The sequence below is a fragment of the Oncorhynchus kisutch genome, linkage group LG18 (assembly GCF_002021735.2).
Source record: "Oncorhynchus kisutch isolate 150728-3 linkage group LG18, Okis_V2, whole genome shotgun sequence".
Taxonomy (NCBI): Eukaryota; Metazoa; Chordata; class Actinopteri; order Salmoniformes; family Salmonidae; genus Oncorhynchus; species Oncorhynchus kisutch.
Genome location: NC_034191.2, coordinates 8,473,062 through 8,491,072, shown reverse-complemented (window position 1 = coordinate 8,491,072; position 18,011 = coordinate 8,473,062). Strand labels below are relative to the sequence as shown.

At 40.6% G+C, this 18,011-nt stretch overlaps 1 protein-coding gene across 1 annotated transcript; it reads right to left on the bottom strand.

Moving 5' to 3' along the window:
* Positions 1–273: 273 nt before the first annotated feature.
* Positions 274–6,937, bottom strand: LOC109878830 (extracellular calcium-sensing receptor-like). Its single transcript, XM_031795423.1, has 7 exons — positions 6,629–6,937; positions 5,873–6,167; positions 5,075–5,364; positions 4,565–4,860; positions 3,986–4,209; positions 3,020–3,365; positions 274–2,823 (listed from the first exon to the last, which is right to left on the bottom strand). Exons 1-7 carry the CDS (start codon positions 6,910–6,912, stop codon positions 1,907–1,909), a joined length of 2,652 nt encoding a protein of 883 aa, XP_031651283.1. The 5' UTR covers positions 6,913–6,937; the 3' UTR covers positions 274–1,906.
* Between the last annotated feature and the right edge of the window lie 11,074 nt (positions 6,938–18,011).

Genomic DNA, 18,011 nt, shown 5'->3' with positions numbered 1-18,011 from the left:
GAAATAATCTGCCTGTAAACAATTGGTGGAGGGATTACTGAGATGTCCTGACAGACTTGCCAAAACTATAATTTGTTAACAAGAAATATGTTGTTGTTGAAAAACGAGTTGAAATGACTCCAACATAAGTGTATGTAAACTTCCCACTTCAACTGTGTATGAAAATGTTTATTATATTATAATACATAAATTGATGAATTACAATGTCAACTGAACACATGCATTTCAATGTTATATCAATTCATATAGGTTAAAGCTTTTCTCCAACAACATGGAAGTTGTTCCACTCTGTAGGCTACTGCTAATCACATCATTTAGCAGGTCAAATTAGATTTAAAAAAATGTATACCTTCATTTAAACAAGGAACACAGCCTGAGACCAAGGTCTCTGTTACAGCTGGGCCCTGGGTATACATGTTTACGCGTAGTTTATGTACAATGATTAAAACACTAAACAAGACAAACAAAATGATCACAGATAACACAATAAAAATACAGCAAGAGATTTAATTTACACGTAGGTTATTCTACTAACAGGTTATTCTACTAACAGGTTATTCTACTAACAGCACAAGAACTTGTCTTTCCCGAAACAGTTACACGCAATTCAAAAATAAAAATGCTCCAATAAATATTTAAAATGGGCAAGGGGGACAAGAGTCTCAAGTTTATGTTTAGTCTGCAGGCTATTCCATAGGCAAGGAGAGTATTAGGAAAAGGCAGCCATACCCAACTCTGTGGAAAACGCATGGGCCTCAAGTTTAATCCATGCTTGAGACCTGCTTTTAGGATATATAATTTTAATATTGATGAGTGATGATAAATTAGAAGGTAGCTTTTTCAGAAGTGCTTTATAGACAAACACGAGAGCGTGTTCTCGTCTCACAGACAACAAAGTTCAACCCACAATTTGATATAAAACACAGTGGTGAGTTCTGTAGCTAGCACCCGTAATAAACCTAAGTGCACAATGATAAGTAGCACCCAGCTATTTAAGTGTTGATGCTGTAGAATGCATGTAAATAATATCCCCATAATCTTTAACAGACATAAAAGTAGCTTGTATCATTTGTCTTCTATTTGTAGAGGACAAGCATGTCCTGTTTCTATAGAGGAAGCCTAGTTTGATTTTTAGCCGTTTACAAAGTTCATCAATATACATTTTAATAGAAAGTTCATCATCCAACCATATCCATAAGTATTTATATGCAGAGACCTGATTATTCAAGAACCATCTAAGCTCGTAAGTGCAAGTGTATTTTCAACCAACTTTTTGAACCTATTAAAATCATAAAATGTGTATTCTTTGCATTTAAAACAAGTTTCAGCTGTATAAAATACAGTGATAATGCTTGGTCAGCCGTTGAAGCGATAGAGTAGATGACAGTGTAATCAGCATTGAAATGAATTTGACACATTCTTATCTCATCACCGATGTTGTTTATGTAGAGAGTGAACAGTAATGGACCAAGTATGGAACCTTGTGGGACCCCTTTAACCAACTCCAATGGCTCCGACTGGATGCCGTCGACTCTAACAGCCTGACTTCTATCCTTTAGATAGTCATAAAACCAATGACAGGCATCCAATCCCAGTGTTAATGACAACAGCTTACCCAAAAGCATCGCATGGTCTACAGTGTCAAAAGCTTCAGATAAATCTCTGAACAAGACGGCACAGTACTGTCTGTTATTGAGGGCATTAGTAATATCATTTTAACAATCTAAATTCGAACAATCTCTCATAACATTGGTATATCTAAAGTGAACCTGTGTCATGTTACTAGTTACAATGTTACCAATGATTAGCTGCTAAATTGTTGGTCATCTCTGTCAAAGTAGTCCTATCTAACTATATGATAAACCATATAACTGATCGTTACAATGTTTTTCCACTCAATCATTTCTTAATAACGTTTATCATTGGATGTCTTCTCCATAAGGTGTTTCTTGGTGTTCTTCTCCGGCCGGAACAGAATAATAAAGCATTTAGGAACAAATAATAGAAAGAACAACCCAAAGCTAGAGGTGATGATGGCAAAGATCTCCACAGCTACAGTGAACTTCCCAGGAGAGCTGACATAAGCTGGGATAAAGGTGATCCAGACTGCACAGAATATGAGCATGCTGAAGGTGATGAATTTGGCCTCGTTGAAGTTATCCGGCAGCTTCCGAGCCAGAAAAGCCAGCACAAAGCACAAGAGAGACAGGAGTCCTATATAGCCCAACACAGCCCAGAAACCAATAGCTGAACCCACATCACACTCTAGAATGATCTTTTCCTTGTAGGTAGTGAGGTTTTTAATGGGGAAGGGAGGGGACAGGACCAACCACAGAGTGCATATCATAGCCTGGACAAACGTGAAGGACACTACTGTCAATCTCTGCTGTGGAGGACCAAACCATTTCATGACATTACTGGCTGGAAGAGTAGCCCTGAAGGCCATCAACACCACTATTGTTTTCCCCAGAACACAAGAGATGCAGAGGACGAAGGTGATCCCAAACGCTGTGTGACGCAGCATACAGGACCACTCAGAGGGCCGGCCAATGAAAGTAAGAGAACACAGAAAACAGAGAGCCAAGGAGAAGAGCAGCAGGAAGCTCAGCTCAGAGTTGTTGGCCCTGACGATGGCCGAAGTTCGGTGGCGGTAGAAGACAGTTGCCGTGGCGATGGCCAGACAAACCCCGCCCATAGAGCAGGCAGTCAGGATGATTCCGAGGACCTCGTGGAAGGACAGGAACTCCACAGGTTTAAGGATACAGTGGTCTCTCTCAGCGTTGGGCCAGTACTCTTCTGGACAGATCAGACAGTCTGAAGAATCTGACCAAGACAAAACAACAGACATCAAATGTTAATAATAATAGATTTCCCACAACACTGCACTTTGTCAGTTTACAATAAAGAATGTTTAATTAATGTGCTGCTTACATGAGATGATAAGAAAAGGAACATGATTGACAGACACTCCCTTTGTAGTGCTGGTAATATGAATAAACCACTATTCCTATCGTCCTACCTGTGTTATTACTGATCTCTCCCTCTGCACATTGGATACAGTCATAACAGCATACAGGCTTTCCTTTCTGTACAGCCTTACGAGTGCCTGGGGGACATCTCTCACTGCAAACTGACACAGGTACTTGCGTACTGTTCTTTACCCAGGTGATTTCCCTCTCCATGTCAAGCCTCTGGTCAGGAGGCAGGGATGCATCATAGCGCCCCACTGTCACAAACTCCATCTTCCCACTCTCCCGTATCTGCCAGTTGACAAGCTCATAGGTGGCCACTGGGTCCCCGTTGGCATCGAAAGACACCTGGTACCCGTTACGAGAGAAGTTCACCCTCCTCAATCTCTCCAGGACCTCGGGGTTGGAAGTGCAAGGGAGAGAGTGAGAGGGGACAAGAGAGAAGGAGAGAGGTGTAGAGAGATGGAGATAAGGGAAGAGAGAGATGAGAGATGGAGATAAGGGAAGAGAGAGATGAGCGAGGGGAAGAGAGATGGAGATAAGGGAAGAGAGAGATGAGAGATGGAGAGATAGATGGACAGAGGGGAAGAGAGAGAAGGAGAGAGGTGTAGAGAGATGGAGATAAGGGAAGAGAGAGATGAGTGAGGGGAAGAGAGATGGAGCGATAGATGGAGATAAGGGAAGAGAGAGATGAGACATGGAGAGATAGATGGACAGAGGGGAAGAGAGAGAAGGAGAGAGGTGTAGAGAGATGGAGATAAGGGAAGAGAGAGATGAGTGAGGGGAAGAGAGATGGAGCGATAGATGGAGATAAGGGAAGAGAGAGATGAGAGATGGAGAAAGAAGAAGAAAGATGCAAAGAGGGAGAGAGACACAGAACATTAATTCAACTCGTTTTTATCAGATGTGTTACTTCAGAAGAAGTTGTAAAGTATAATGAGAACTCCTAGGCCTTCATACATATAGTATAAATCAACATATTCACCAGGAAATTAGACTATAGACTTGTCATTCACCTGTGTTGGCTTCACATTAAGGTTTTTGTCACAGTTCACAGTGGAGTTTTCTCTCTCTTCACAAACGATGCTGTGGATGGCGTGTGCTATGGCATAAACAGCTTTATACACCATGTTAGTGACACGCAGCTGGGATGTATCTGTGTAGGGGGCCTGTAGCTGCTGTATATCCTCACTGCCATCACACACCTTCTCTTCAACCCCAACACCTGTAGATGAGGTCCCTACAGACAGACAGACAGACAGACAGACAGACAGACAGACAGACAGACAGACAGACAGACAGACAGACAGACAGACAGACAGACAGACAGACAGACAGACAGACAGACAGACAGACATACAGACAGACAGACAGACAGACAGACAGACAGACAGACAGACAGACAGACAGACAGACAGACAGACAGACAGACAGACAGACAGACAGACAGACAGACAGACAGACAGACAGACAGACAGACAGACAGACAGACAGACAGACAGACAGACAGACATGTAAATAAAATGTTCGATAGACAGATGGGATGGATGGATGGATGGATGGGTGGGTGGGTGGGTGGATGGATAGATAGATACCTATCCTCAGCCTACAGCCAAATGCTCCCTCCCAGAACTCAGTGAGCAGGTGAGAGTTGGACACCTTCTGTGGGGAGAGGTCCAGGAGGAAGTCCCTGAGGCCGGGGATGACAGAGCGTTGGATGCCAAATCCGATGGCCCCGGCACACAGTCCGAAGCGCAACATATCTGGGTCAGTGACCCAGGACTCGCTCCCGATCCACTGGCGGGGCGGAGATGGCAGGCGTTCCATCTCCCTCAGCAGGATTCTCATGTCCCCAGAGGCTACGAATGCAACCACCACCCGGGCTGTGGAGCTGGGGAACATGATTATATCATATGCTTAATATGCTGGTCATGTTTGTCATTCATTGGAATTAATCAACACTTTTGACATGCTTAAGACATGCAAATCATGCTGGTCTCACAGATCAGCTCTGGGAGAAGAGAGAAGTTAATAACAATAGAATTTTATACAAATATGGTCTTGCATTTGTGTGAATGAAAAGTTCACCAGTAATCATGGATCACCTGCGGATTACTTCGGCCACCCGTTGCACTCTGCTGAGTGGGTTGGTACGGTAGAAGGCTTCAGAATACTCCACACAGATTCCTTCCTCTTGTGCTGCCTGTAGGAAAGCCGCCATCCCGTTATTACCGTAGTCAGAGTCGGAACGGACCGCCCCAATCCAGGTCCAGCCGAAGTGCCTGATGAGGTGGGCCAGAGCGGCAGCCTGGAACTGATCACTGGGGATGGTTCTGAAGAAGGTTGGATACTGTTTCTTATCACTCAGACACGCACAGGTGGAAGAGTGACTCACCTTGGTAAAAACAGACAGTCGAATACATGAGAAAGAACATCATGTCGGCCTCACAACTCTTTTGTATTGGCTACTTCCTGCTATTTTATTTTGCTATGTAGTTTGATGTCAGGGAGACATTAATAATAATAAGCCAACTATTTTTTTTTCAGAATGACAACGGATACACAAATGTGTGACACCAATCCCTGGTCTCCTTTAACAACCTAGCCTATGAAATATAGTTCTCAGATCATGTTTAAAATCCTACAGAAGTTCTCCACACTCAAAGTTCTCACTCTATGTTCAACTGCCTATAGATGTTCTCCAGACTCATTGTCCTCAGTCTATGTTCAAATGCCTTTCTCCACATAACTTCTCATAGAAGTGTATATTCTTGAAAGAGAGTAGAATATAGTAGGAATGCAGTGAATTAAAAGATGAACTCATTCCTGAAAGAGAGGAGGACATACACTAGGAATACAGTAAATTAAAAGAAGCTGAATGATTTATTTCCACAAGAGTTTACCTGAGGAATGCCGAAAGGGCCGGTGATGCGCAACATGCTGATGGTTGGTGTGGAGCCAGACTCGCCCACGATAGCTGTCACTGTACCCGACCCCGAGCACTGTTCTCCGGTATCAAACATGGGATCCAGGCCGTTAGCCAGTTGGAAGGCCACTTTCACGGCCATAGGGACCGAGGCGCAGGAGTCATGCACTTGATAACCAAGCGTGACACCCGGTAGCAGGTGTGAACTGTTGTTTATCTCCTCAACTGCGAAGACCATGGTACGCGAGAAGCGTAACTCACGGGAATCCATACTGTAAATAGAAGATAGGTGAGTGAGCACCTCCTGACGAATCACAAACTAGCCTATACAATGTTACCATGACAAACAGCCTAATATCTAGTATTATTTGCCACACCGTCTATATGCCTACACTTTTGTTGTCTGTAATTGAGGACATTGTAATATAGCCTGCATTTTAAAATGTGATCCTTTGTAACAGTAGTCTTTACCTACTCTCTGAGACACATACACACTTTTTATCTGTCTTTAAACACACTGTTTACCTGTCTTTAAAGCACTGTTCATCTGTCTTTAAAAACATTGTTTATCTTTCTTTAAACACATTGTTTCTCTGTCATTAACACACTATTTATCTGTCTTTAAACATGTTGTTTATCTTTCTTCACACTGTTCCTCTGTATTTAAAACACAATTCATTTGTCTACCCACACAGCCACAGTCGGTCCCCTGTTCCCTCTTGCGCTCACTGACCTCCCTGTGCACTGCAGGGGCTCAGGCAGGCTGGTGTAGCTGTGATCCACAGTGTGCATATAGTAATGGATGGAGAAAACACCCCCGATGACAAAGTCCCCGTCCTGGGAGAACGCCGGAGGACGAGGGGTGCCTTGGAGCCTGCATCTGACAGACTCCAGCCCAGAGGCAGAGACAGAGGCAGACGAGAGCCAGGCAAGCCCACCAGCCACCACAGCTAGATGTAGTATAACCAGACTATCAGCCAGACTTGGATCCAGAGCAGGAGCCGGAGAGAGCCTCATTCCCCTGATGTGTAGAAGGTATGGAGTAATACAGCGCCACACAGAACCACATAGGTCAGGATACCTCTCTTCTCTGGGTTAAATACCCATCGTACCTCTGTGGCGATTCCTCTGGGGGCCACACTGTGGGTATGGCCATGCCAAGGAGGGAGGGGTTAGAAGCTGCTCTGCTCACCCTGCTTCTTTCAGCTATAGAGAGTGTATGCACCAGCATCAGAAATACATTGACTGTAATGGTTTAGATAGCCATAAACATACATTAGATACACAATATCCATGAGCCTCTCTTATATTTCCCTTAGTATCTAGTCTTCTTGGTATGCTGGCTCTCTTATATTTCCCCTACAGTCGAGTCCTCTTGGTACGTTGCCTCACTTACAGTTGAAGTCGGAACTTTACATTCACCTTAGCCAAATACATTTAAACTCAGTTGTTTCAAAATTCCTGACATTTAATCCAAGTAAAAATGTGCTTTTAGGTCAGTAAATTTTAGGTCAGTAAGGCTCACCACTTTCTTTTACGAATGTCAAAAGTCAGAATAATAGTAGAGAAAATTCATTATTTCAGCTTTAATATCTATCATCACAATCTGAGTGGGTCAGAACTTTACTTACACTCAATTAGTATTTGGTAGCATTGCCTTTAAATTGTTTAACTTGGGTCAAATGTTTTGGGTAGCCTTCCACAAGCTTCCCACAATAAGTTGGGTGAATTGTGGCCCATTCCTATTGACAGAGCTGGTGTAACTGATTCAGGTTTGTCGGCCTCCTAGCACGCACATGCTTTTCAGTTCTGCCCTCAAATGTTCTATTGCATTGAGTTCAGGGATTTGTGAAGGCCACTCCAATATCTTGACTTGTCCTTAGGCCATTTTCCTACAACTGGAAGTATGCTTGGAGTCATAGTCCATTTGGAAGAACCATTTGCGACCAAGCTTTAACTTCCTGACTGATGTCTTGAGATGTTGCTTCAACACATCCACATATTTTTCTCTCCTCATGATGCCATCTATTTTGTGAAGTGCACCAGCCCCTCCTGCAGCAAAAAAGCCCCCACAACATGATGCTGCCACCAACGTGCTTCACGTTTGGATGGTGTTCTTCGATTTGCAAGCCTCCCTCTTTTTCCTCCAAACATAACAATGGTTTCGTTCTATGTCCCCATGTGCAGTTGCAAACCGTAGTCTGGCATTGTTATGGCGGTTTTGGAGCAGTGGCTTCTTCCTTGCTGAGCAGCCATTCAGGTTATGCGGATATAGGACTCGTTTTAGTGTGGATATAGATACTTTCGTACCTGTTTCCTCCAGCATCTTCACAAGGTCCTTTGCTGTTGTTCTGGGATTGATTTGCACTTTTCGCACCAAAGCACGTTAATCTCTAGGAGACCGAAGCGTCTTCTTCCCGAGCGGTATGACGCCTACGTGGTCCCATGGTGTTTATGCTGTGTATTATTGTTTGTACAGATGAACGTGGTTCCTTCAGGCATTTGTCTTTTGCTCCCAAGGATGAACAAGACTGTGGAGGTCTACAATAATTTTTCTGAGGTCTCGTCTGATTTCATTTGATTTTACCATGATGTCAAGCAAAGAGTCACTGAGTTCGAAGCTAGGCCTTGAAATACATCCACAAGTACACCTCCAATTGACTTCAATGATCTCAATCAGCCTATCAGAAGCTTCTACAGCCATGACATATTTTTCTTGAATTTTCCAAGCTATTTAAAGACACAGTCAACTTGGTGTATGTAAACCTCTCACCTACTGGAAGTGTGAAACAGTGAATTATAAGTGAAACAACTGTAGACAATTGTTGGAGAAATGTCTTGTGTCATAAACAAAGTAGATGTCCTAACAGACTTGCCAAAACTATAATTTGTTGACAAGAAATGTGTGGATTGTTGAAAAACTAGTTGTAATGACTCCAACCTAAGTGTATGTAAACTTCTGACTTCAACTGTGTATAAAAATGTGTATTATATTATTATAATACATAATATGATGAACTACAATATCAATTGAACACATGCACTTCAATGTTATATCAATTCATATAGGAATAAAGCTTTTCTCCAACAACATGGAAGTGGTTCCACTCTGTAGGCTACTGCTAATCCCATCATTTAGCAGGTCAAATGAGATTTTAACACTCTAGATTTGAACAATCTAACTTACCATTGAAATATGGTATGTGAGATTGTAGGTAGTGAGATTTTCAACTTCTTATGGCTGCAGGGGCAGTATTGAGTAGCTTGGATGAAAGGTGCCCAGAGGTGCCCAGATTAAATGGCCTGCTCCTCAGTCCCAGTTACTAATATATGCATAGTATTATTAGTATTGGATAGAAAACACTCTGAAGTTTCTAAAATTGTTTGAATGATGTCTGTGAGTATAACAGAACTCATATATGAGGCAAAAACCTGAGAAGAAATCCAAACAGGAATTGGGAATTCTGAGGTTGGTCGATTTTCAACCCAGCCCCTATTGAATACACAGTGGGATATTGGTAATGTTGCACTTCCTAAAGCTTCCAATAGATGTCAACCATCTTTAGAAACTTGTTTGAGGAGTCTACTGTGAAGTGGGACCGAATGAGAAGGGAAGGAGTAAGGTCCTCCATGAGCCCTGACCATGTGCGTTCACATGAGAGGGAGCTCTGTTCCATCACACTTCTGAAGACAATGGATTTCTCCGGTTGGAACATTATTGACGTTTTATGTTAAAAACATCCTAAAGATTGATTCCATACATCGTTTGACATGTTTCTATGGACAGGAACGGAACTTTTTGACATTTCATCTGCAACTAGGGAACGCGCTTCATGACTTTGGATTTGTTTTTTCAAACGTGCTAACAAAACTAGCTGTTTGGACATAAATGATGGACATTGTCAAACTAAATCAAACATTTAATGTGGAACTGGGATTGCTGGGAGTGCATTCTGATGAAGATCATTAAAGGTAAGTGAATATTTATAATGCTATTTATGACTTCTGTTGACTCCCACCCAATATGGCGGATATCTTTTTGGCTGCTTTGTTGTCTTAAAGCTGTAATCAGATTATTGCATAGTTAGCTTTTTCCCATTTTCTTTTTTGAAATCTGACACAGTGGTTGCATTAAGGAGAAGTGTATCTATATTTCCATGTCTAACAAATGTATTTTCATTGAAATTGATAATGAGTATTTCTGTAAAATGTTGTGGCTCTCTGCAATATCACCGGATGTTTTTGGAACTAGTGTGAACGTAACGCGCCAATGTATAGTGAGATTTTTTTATATAAATATGCACTTTATCGAACAAAACATTTTTGTATTGTGTAACATGAAGTCCTATGAGTGTCATCTGATGAAGAACATCAAAGGTTAGTGATACATTTTTTCTCAATTTGTTCTTTTTTTGTTCTTTTTGTGACTCCTGTCTTTGGCTGAAAAAATTTCTGAATTTTTCAGTGAACCAACATAATCATTTATGGTGCTTTCGCTGTAAAGCCTATTTGAAATTGGATACTTTGGTGGGATTAACAACAAGATCACCTTTAAAATGGTATAAGATACATGTGTGTTTGAGGAAGTTTAATTATGAGATTTCTATTGTTTGAATTTGGCGCTCAGCACTTTCATTGGCTGTTGTCATATCAATCACGTTAACGGGGTTGCAGCCCTTAGAAGATTAATGGGGAAGGGAGGATACAGGACCAACCACAGAGTGCATATCAAAGCCTGGACAAACTTGAATCTCAAAAGTCAATCTCTGCTGTGGAGGGCTAAACCATTTCATGACATTACTGCCGGGAAGCGTAGCCTTGAAGGCCATCAACACCACTATTGCTTTCCCCAGAACACAAAAGATGCAGAGGATGAAGGTCATCCCGAACATTGTGTGACACAGCATACAGGACCATTCAGAGGGCCGGCCAATGAAGGTAAGAGAACACAGAAAACACAGAGCCAAGGAGAAGAGCAGCAGGAAGCTCAGCCGGAGTTGTTGGCCCTGACGATGGCCGAAGTTCGATGATGGTAGAAAACGGTTGCCGTGGCGAAAAGCCCCGCCCACAGAGAAGACGGTCAGGATAATTCCGAGGACCTCGTGGAAGGACAGGAACTCCACAGGCTTAAGGATACAGCGGTCTCTCTCAGCTTTGGGCCAGTACTCTTCGGGACAGATCGGACAGTCTGAAGAATCTGACCAGGACAAAACAACAGACATCAAATGTTAATAATAATAGATTCAGGTTTAATTTATTTGCAAATACATGTCCTACAATGCTGCACTTTGTCAGTTTACAATAAAGAATGTTGAATTAATTTGCAGCCTACATGAGATAATAAGAATAGGAACATGATTGACAATATGTTCCTGGTAATATGAATAAACCACTACTTAGTAAACCGGGATAGAAATTACAACACATTTTATGCCAACTCTTCCTATAGTCCTACCTGATTTACTACTGATCTCTCCCTCTGCACATTGGATAGTCATAACAGCATACAGGCTTTCCTTTCTGTACAGCCTTACGAGTGCCTAGGGGACAGCTCTCACTGCACACTGGCAAAGGTACTTGTGTACTGGTCTTTACCCTGGTGATTTCCCTCTCCATGTCAAACCTCTGGTCAGGAGGTAGGGACGCATCATAGCGCCCCACTGTCACAAACCCCATATTCCCACTCTCCCGTATCGGCCAGTTGACCAGCTCATAGGTGGCCACTGGGTCCCCGTTGGCATCGAAAGACACCTGGTACCCGTTACGAGAGAAGTTCACCCTCCACAATCTCTCCAGGACCTGGTGTTTGGGGCGGCAGGGTAGCCTAGTGGTTAGAGCATTGGACTAGTAACCGGAAGATTGCAAGTTCAAATCCCTGAGCTGACAATGTACAAATCTGTCGTTCTGCACCTGAACAGGCAGTTAACCCACTGTTCCTAGGCCGTCATTGAAAATAAGAATTTGTTCTTAACTGACTTGCCTAGTAAAATAAAAAAAATAAAAAATTGGAAAGTCAAGGGGGATGGGAGAGCTGGAGAGGTGGGAAGAGAGATGGTCAGAAGGGAAGAGAGAATTGGATTGAGGGGGAGAAAGACACAGGACATTAATTCAACTCATATTTTTATCAGATGCGTTACTTCAGAACAAGTTGTAAAGTATAATGAGAACTCCTAGGACTTCATACACGTAGTCTAAATAAACATATTTATCAGGACATTATACTATCATCTTGTTATTCACCTGTGTTGGCTTCACATAGAGGTTTCTCATGGAGGTTATTGTCACAGTTCACAGTGGAGTTTTCTCTTTCTTCACAAACGATGCTGTGGATGGCGTGTGCTGTGGAATAAACAGCTTTGTACACCATGTTAGTGACACACAGCTGGGATGTTGTTACAGGAATTTAGTTATTCCAATATGTTTTCATTAATTGAATTCCCTTCATCTATTTTATGAGAATTTGTAAGATTCTTGTTTGCATAAAATAGATGGAGACCAGTCTTTTCAATAATAGGTAACAGAATTTATTCTCGGAGCGCACTGCCACGTTATCACGAGCAACAGTTTATATACATTAACATGACATAATTTCATTGCTTCTAAAATGAATCCCCTCCTCCCAACCGAGAATCAAGTGAGTTCAAAAGTTAATTCCAACTCACTAACACACTCACAGGTCACATAACCTAACTGAATTAACTTTAGACCCCTCGCCATTATCAATCACCACTTAGCTGACAGTTCTAATTAACAGAAAACCTAGGAATGCACTCACTGCCTTATCTAAAACACCCCAGAGCTCAGTTTCGTCGGTTCAACCATAGGTTAACTACCTTTTCTACTTACTTAATCCACAAACTATTCCTTTCTTCCTAGTTGGAATGGTGTTCATTAACTTTAATTACTCCATGTCCGTGTCACACAATCCCTTCTTATGAACTCATATTGTTAATCAGATATAATAAAACAGAGTATAAGTTTACTTAGTTACAGTTTCATTTAAAATAAGACTATTGTTCAGTCATTATATCACAATTTTCCTAACAATCCACCCTAAAATGACTTTACAATTCATACCATCATTAAACACTACATGGAAATATCAATGATATACTAGAATAAGACAAACCAATATGTACACACAATCAACTTCAATGACTTCTAACCTACATCAGAATCTTAACTCTACTTATCAGGATTTTCCGTCACAATCTTCATGAAAAAACTGTCTATACATTGAAACAAGAAAACATCTAAATTCCCTAAACATCAAATATGGTCTACTCGCGAGTGAAAGGATCCGGATTCTTCTATTACGTCCGGAGCCATGTATTTTGTATTCCACTGGTCAGAGCTTGGGATTGGTCCATATTTCACCATCTGAAGTGTCATTGATTTCTCCATAGTCCTGGAAATGATAACTTTCATACACGCAACCAAAACACATCTGCACAAAACTAACACAGTCACACAGGTGAAGGTACTGTAGCCCATAACACAGTAATCATGACATTTTTCCATCTTCCAAACACACTGTCAACCCAACTGCCAACTCGTGAGCTAGGGTGTGTAAACCAGCCAAGGCCTTGTTCACTGATCCATCCGGACCTGTGTCATCGGGATTCCAAACTACCTCCATATACTCCCACCCTTTTCAGCCAGCAAACATATCCAAGACTATTCTATTCTGCCAAGCCATTCATTACATCTCTGATATAATTGGTGGAGCGCTGTGGATTATAATAGACATAATTGATCCAATCCACCACTCTAATCCTGCCAGGATCTATTTCTAACCTTGAACTTGTCTGGCACCCCCCGTGGAACCCCAATGTTGTCAATATAAACTCTATCATCAAAAGACCCAGACAGAGTACTTTGTTTCTCCCGTTTAGCCAACATCATGTCATGGTGTTGAATGAGTGTGAAAGGCATTCCCAAATGTACTAGTGCACATACCCCTGTCCAATTAGCCGGTAATACTCGGCCATAACGTCATTCCCCCACACAACCACCACCAGATGTGAGCCCTGGGCCTCCTTACCTTATCTTACTTATCTTATCTTATCTTACTTATCTTACTGAAATCCCCAGATCTCAACCAGCCTGCCAAATCACTCATTTGTCGCGTCAGAAGTAACATTATCTGTCCTATTGCAGGTACTGATTTCCCCCACATATTTCCTAGAAGTACTATACTGAATCAAACAGTAAACAGTCTCCCCTTGCCTCTGTGAAAGGAGGAAGCTTAGATTTCAGAGGAGCGTGGATATAAATAGTGCAAATCCATACAACTGTTATTATCTGGCTTTCCTGCTTCCATGAATAGCTTTACCATATAGGCCATTCCCTTAGGTGAATTAATTCAATTTAATGGAAAAGGGATGGTTGTCAACTGAGGTTTGCTGTGGCACAAGCATAGCATTCTTCTTTAGCTATTGATCTGGCCGTATATTGAATCCACTCTAACCAGAGGTTAGAATACCCATTACCAGTTAAACTGCACTAGGTTACGCACTGACACCCTTACTTTCACTACACTCCATCTTCTTCCATACTGGGTATGTAGATTTATGTAGCCCTCTCACATGATGTGAGCTATAACCTGTTTCCATGAACTACACAGGGACTTGCATAGATGTCTTCCATAATAGCTGCTCTTAGTCCTAAACTGCCAAGGAGTCAGAGGCCCCATTTGGTCTACATAGAACTCCTCTTAGACATCCTTCCCAGTCTCACACTCACTTCCTGTTTATCCAGATCAAGTGATCTCTAATGCTTGATTAATACTAAATCCTCATTGTTTAACTATGTCAATATTACCCTCTGGCCTTCTCGGTGTTCATGGTGTATCAGGAATAAGGCTCCCACAACTCAGCTCAGGATGGACAGCCCACCCATAAAGCCCCACTCTCTTCCAGAGAACACATCATCAGCAAGAGCCAGACACACTTTCACTTCTATGAACAAAAACAGGGATGGAATGACGGGAAAGGAAATCTTCATTCGAGAGATGGCCCCCGGAATTCTGTTAATTCCAGTTCTCCTCTCGAACACTGTTTATTGTTCGACAGTGTCAGTGTGTCTTACCCTCCCGCCGTGTGATATGAATCCGGGTAGCTCTTTCAGCTAGCTGTCACCAGGAGTCCTTGGTATGGTCCCCCCAACAAGCCTCAGGGACTGGATTGAGTGACTTCACCTGTAGTTCACCTGTAATGCATAAAATCCTGGACAATCAGATATGTTTTATCTGATTATATCTATAACTTCTATGCCTATTTGTTAGCTCATTTTTTATTATTATTTTTATTATTAGTTTCTTATCCAATAGGCCACTACTTACCCACCCCCCTTTTGATACCTGGCTCTGCCCAGGTAACAACCTTATATACCCTACATAATGACTTAGGTAGGATTAGTAAATTATCCTTATTTTCTGACATTATCATGTATGTCCAATTCTCCCTTGGGCATCCATTCATATCAATCCTGTACCAATTCTCTGTCAAGTGTCTTATCTACTTTAACAAGTATCTGTGCTACTTATATATGTTCTTAAATATATATATTTACCGATTTAAACAGTAATTCCTTTGTCTCCTATCTCTCAAAATGCCACTAAGCGTCTTACTGTTTGACTATCTAAAATCATTGATTTTAGAAAAAACATGTCTATAAGTGGCAATCTCTAAAGTCCTTACATTTCCTTAATCAATCTATTTTATTCCTTACAATAATCCTAAATCATCACAGATGTCCTATATTCCTGTTAAATGTAATACTATTTCAAAAACATCCTAATAGTTAAACAGAACCTAAACAAATGCTACCCATATCAAAATCCTTCCTACACTTACAAGCTCTTTCCTTCAGGGATCCTCAGTATTCTATCTGACAATAACATGAATTTAATATATGTTGCATAGTGTGGAATACCTTATCTACAGTAATTTATCTCCCCTATTTATTCTCAATGATAAATATAATTATTTTCTGTTGTAATATCAAATCCATAATAGCCAATTCAAAAATGTCACAGCTAATATTGTAAAACAGAATCCTGAAACACTTTCTTCAGTGATTCAAACAATAATTCTAAACCCCCTAACTAAAACTCCATTATAAATAATTTACCTTAAAATTAGTAACCCAACTGACCACAAATTCATTATACAAATGTCTCTCCCCCGGGGCTGATCAGACCCCAAAAGATAGCCATGATAAGGTCAATAGGTCATACCCTCCTTTTATAGTCATGTTCCATGCTACATTAGACATATTAAAGAACCCTTTATCCTTCAAATCAAAAATTTTCACATGTGTAATTAAAACTCATAAATAAAAACTCATAAAGTTCCAGAGCGTGCCTCTTTAAAATACCTTTCAAACAAATAGTCCTAACAAATGTTTTATGTGAATATATTTGCAAACCTTAAATGATAATCAAAACTTCCAGGCCTTTTTCAATTTGGTCGTTTATGGCCGCTATCTCACCCACTCTCCCCAAGATTATAATCCCAGGAAACATCTAAAAGTGAGACACCTAAACCTCAATTTTCCCAGAAGAACACAACACGCCTAACTAGCATTCACTATGCTACTTCGATTCAGAAACTCAAAAGTGAACTATAAACTAAACCTAATGATAATTCCCCTTTGACTCAAATCATTAATCATAAGTTTTAAACAACGTCTATGTATATGTTTACTTAAATGAACATGCTACCCTTAGATCCAATTAACCTGATAACATTATTATCCAATGTATTACTTTTTCCCTCTGCCACAAATGTTGTACATTTCTCAGTGTAAGAAATCCGTAATTTAATCCCAGATTTTTAATAAAAATGCAATCGCATTCTCCCATGGCTCCTTCAATTTACATATTTTAGATAACTTCCATCCGTCCCGTAATAAGGAATCCTACTTAAACACACCAGAATACAATGTTTAACTAAGTTAAATCAAACCCTAAAATTGACCATAACCAGTAACCAAATAAACAAACCACTTTTATCAGCAAAAAACATACTATACAAAAACTCACTACTATAATGCTTCAGATGACAAAATTACTCAGAGACTCATCTCAATAAAACAAATCATTATCTGCTTCAAGAAAAAAACAATCAGTAACCATCAATAACCATCAGAATCCATTATCATGATGTTTTACGATTCAGACATCCAGTCACCCTTTCTCATAGCCTAATACAGTCCAAATAAACACCACAAATCTATGATGCCCACCTAGCGACTAAACTGCTAGTTTTTAGCATCTTTCCTGACTATCCTGACGACTCACAAACTACTTTAAAAAATGTATTTGGAAATTTTTATCAACTTCTGAAAAGTGACTCAAAACAATAATGCACGCATTTTCCTTCTAAAAGACAAACAATTTTCTCTGTTACCCCCAGTCACAACATAATTTCCGTGGCGACAAAAGTGCCTTGCGAGTGATGTCATCAACAAGTGCTCAACCTCGACCCAATCCGTAACGACTTTCAATGAATTGTAAATAATTGTTGATTGTCTGCAGCAACAGTAGTACGGTTCGATAAACCAACCCCATTTTATCACATGTGTTCAAATCTTGAATTATAATTTACAACACCAAACAAAATCTCTAAATTTGCTAATTTTATAAAAACATTTCGAAGGGCATAAATCGTAATTGTCTCTTCGTTATTATTTAGAATTCATTTTGATTTAAGTAACTGTCTCGTCTTTGACTTAGCATTTTAATTACGACTCTATTCCCAATACGTTATTCACTTGTCTAATTAAAACTCCTAATCATCCATATGTGAGTGTACCCCTTTTAAGATATCTTGTCTCTGGGAACAGGGAAATCCCCTTCACCCAACCTTTTACTACAACAACGAAACCTAATAATTATGATAATCCCCTCACATCATTCGTTTTAAATCCCTCGATGTTTCATGTAACTCATTCAGTCTATCTTCAAATTGTCTTCAAATTGTCGTCCCAAAATATTTTATACACTGCCATACACTCAAACCACTGTGATAAACGTGTACTGTCCCTTTCAGATAAGACATTTACTTGTTCCCCGTGATGAAAACAGATAGTGTTTTTAGAATACGTTAACT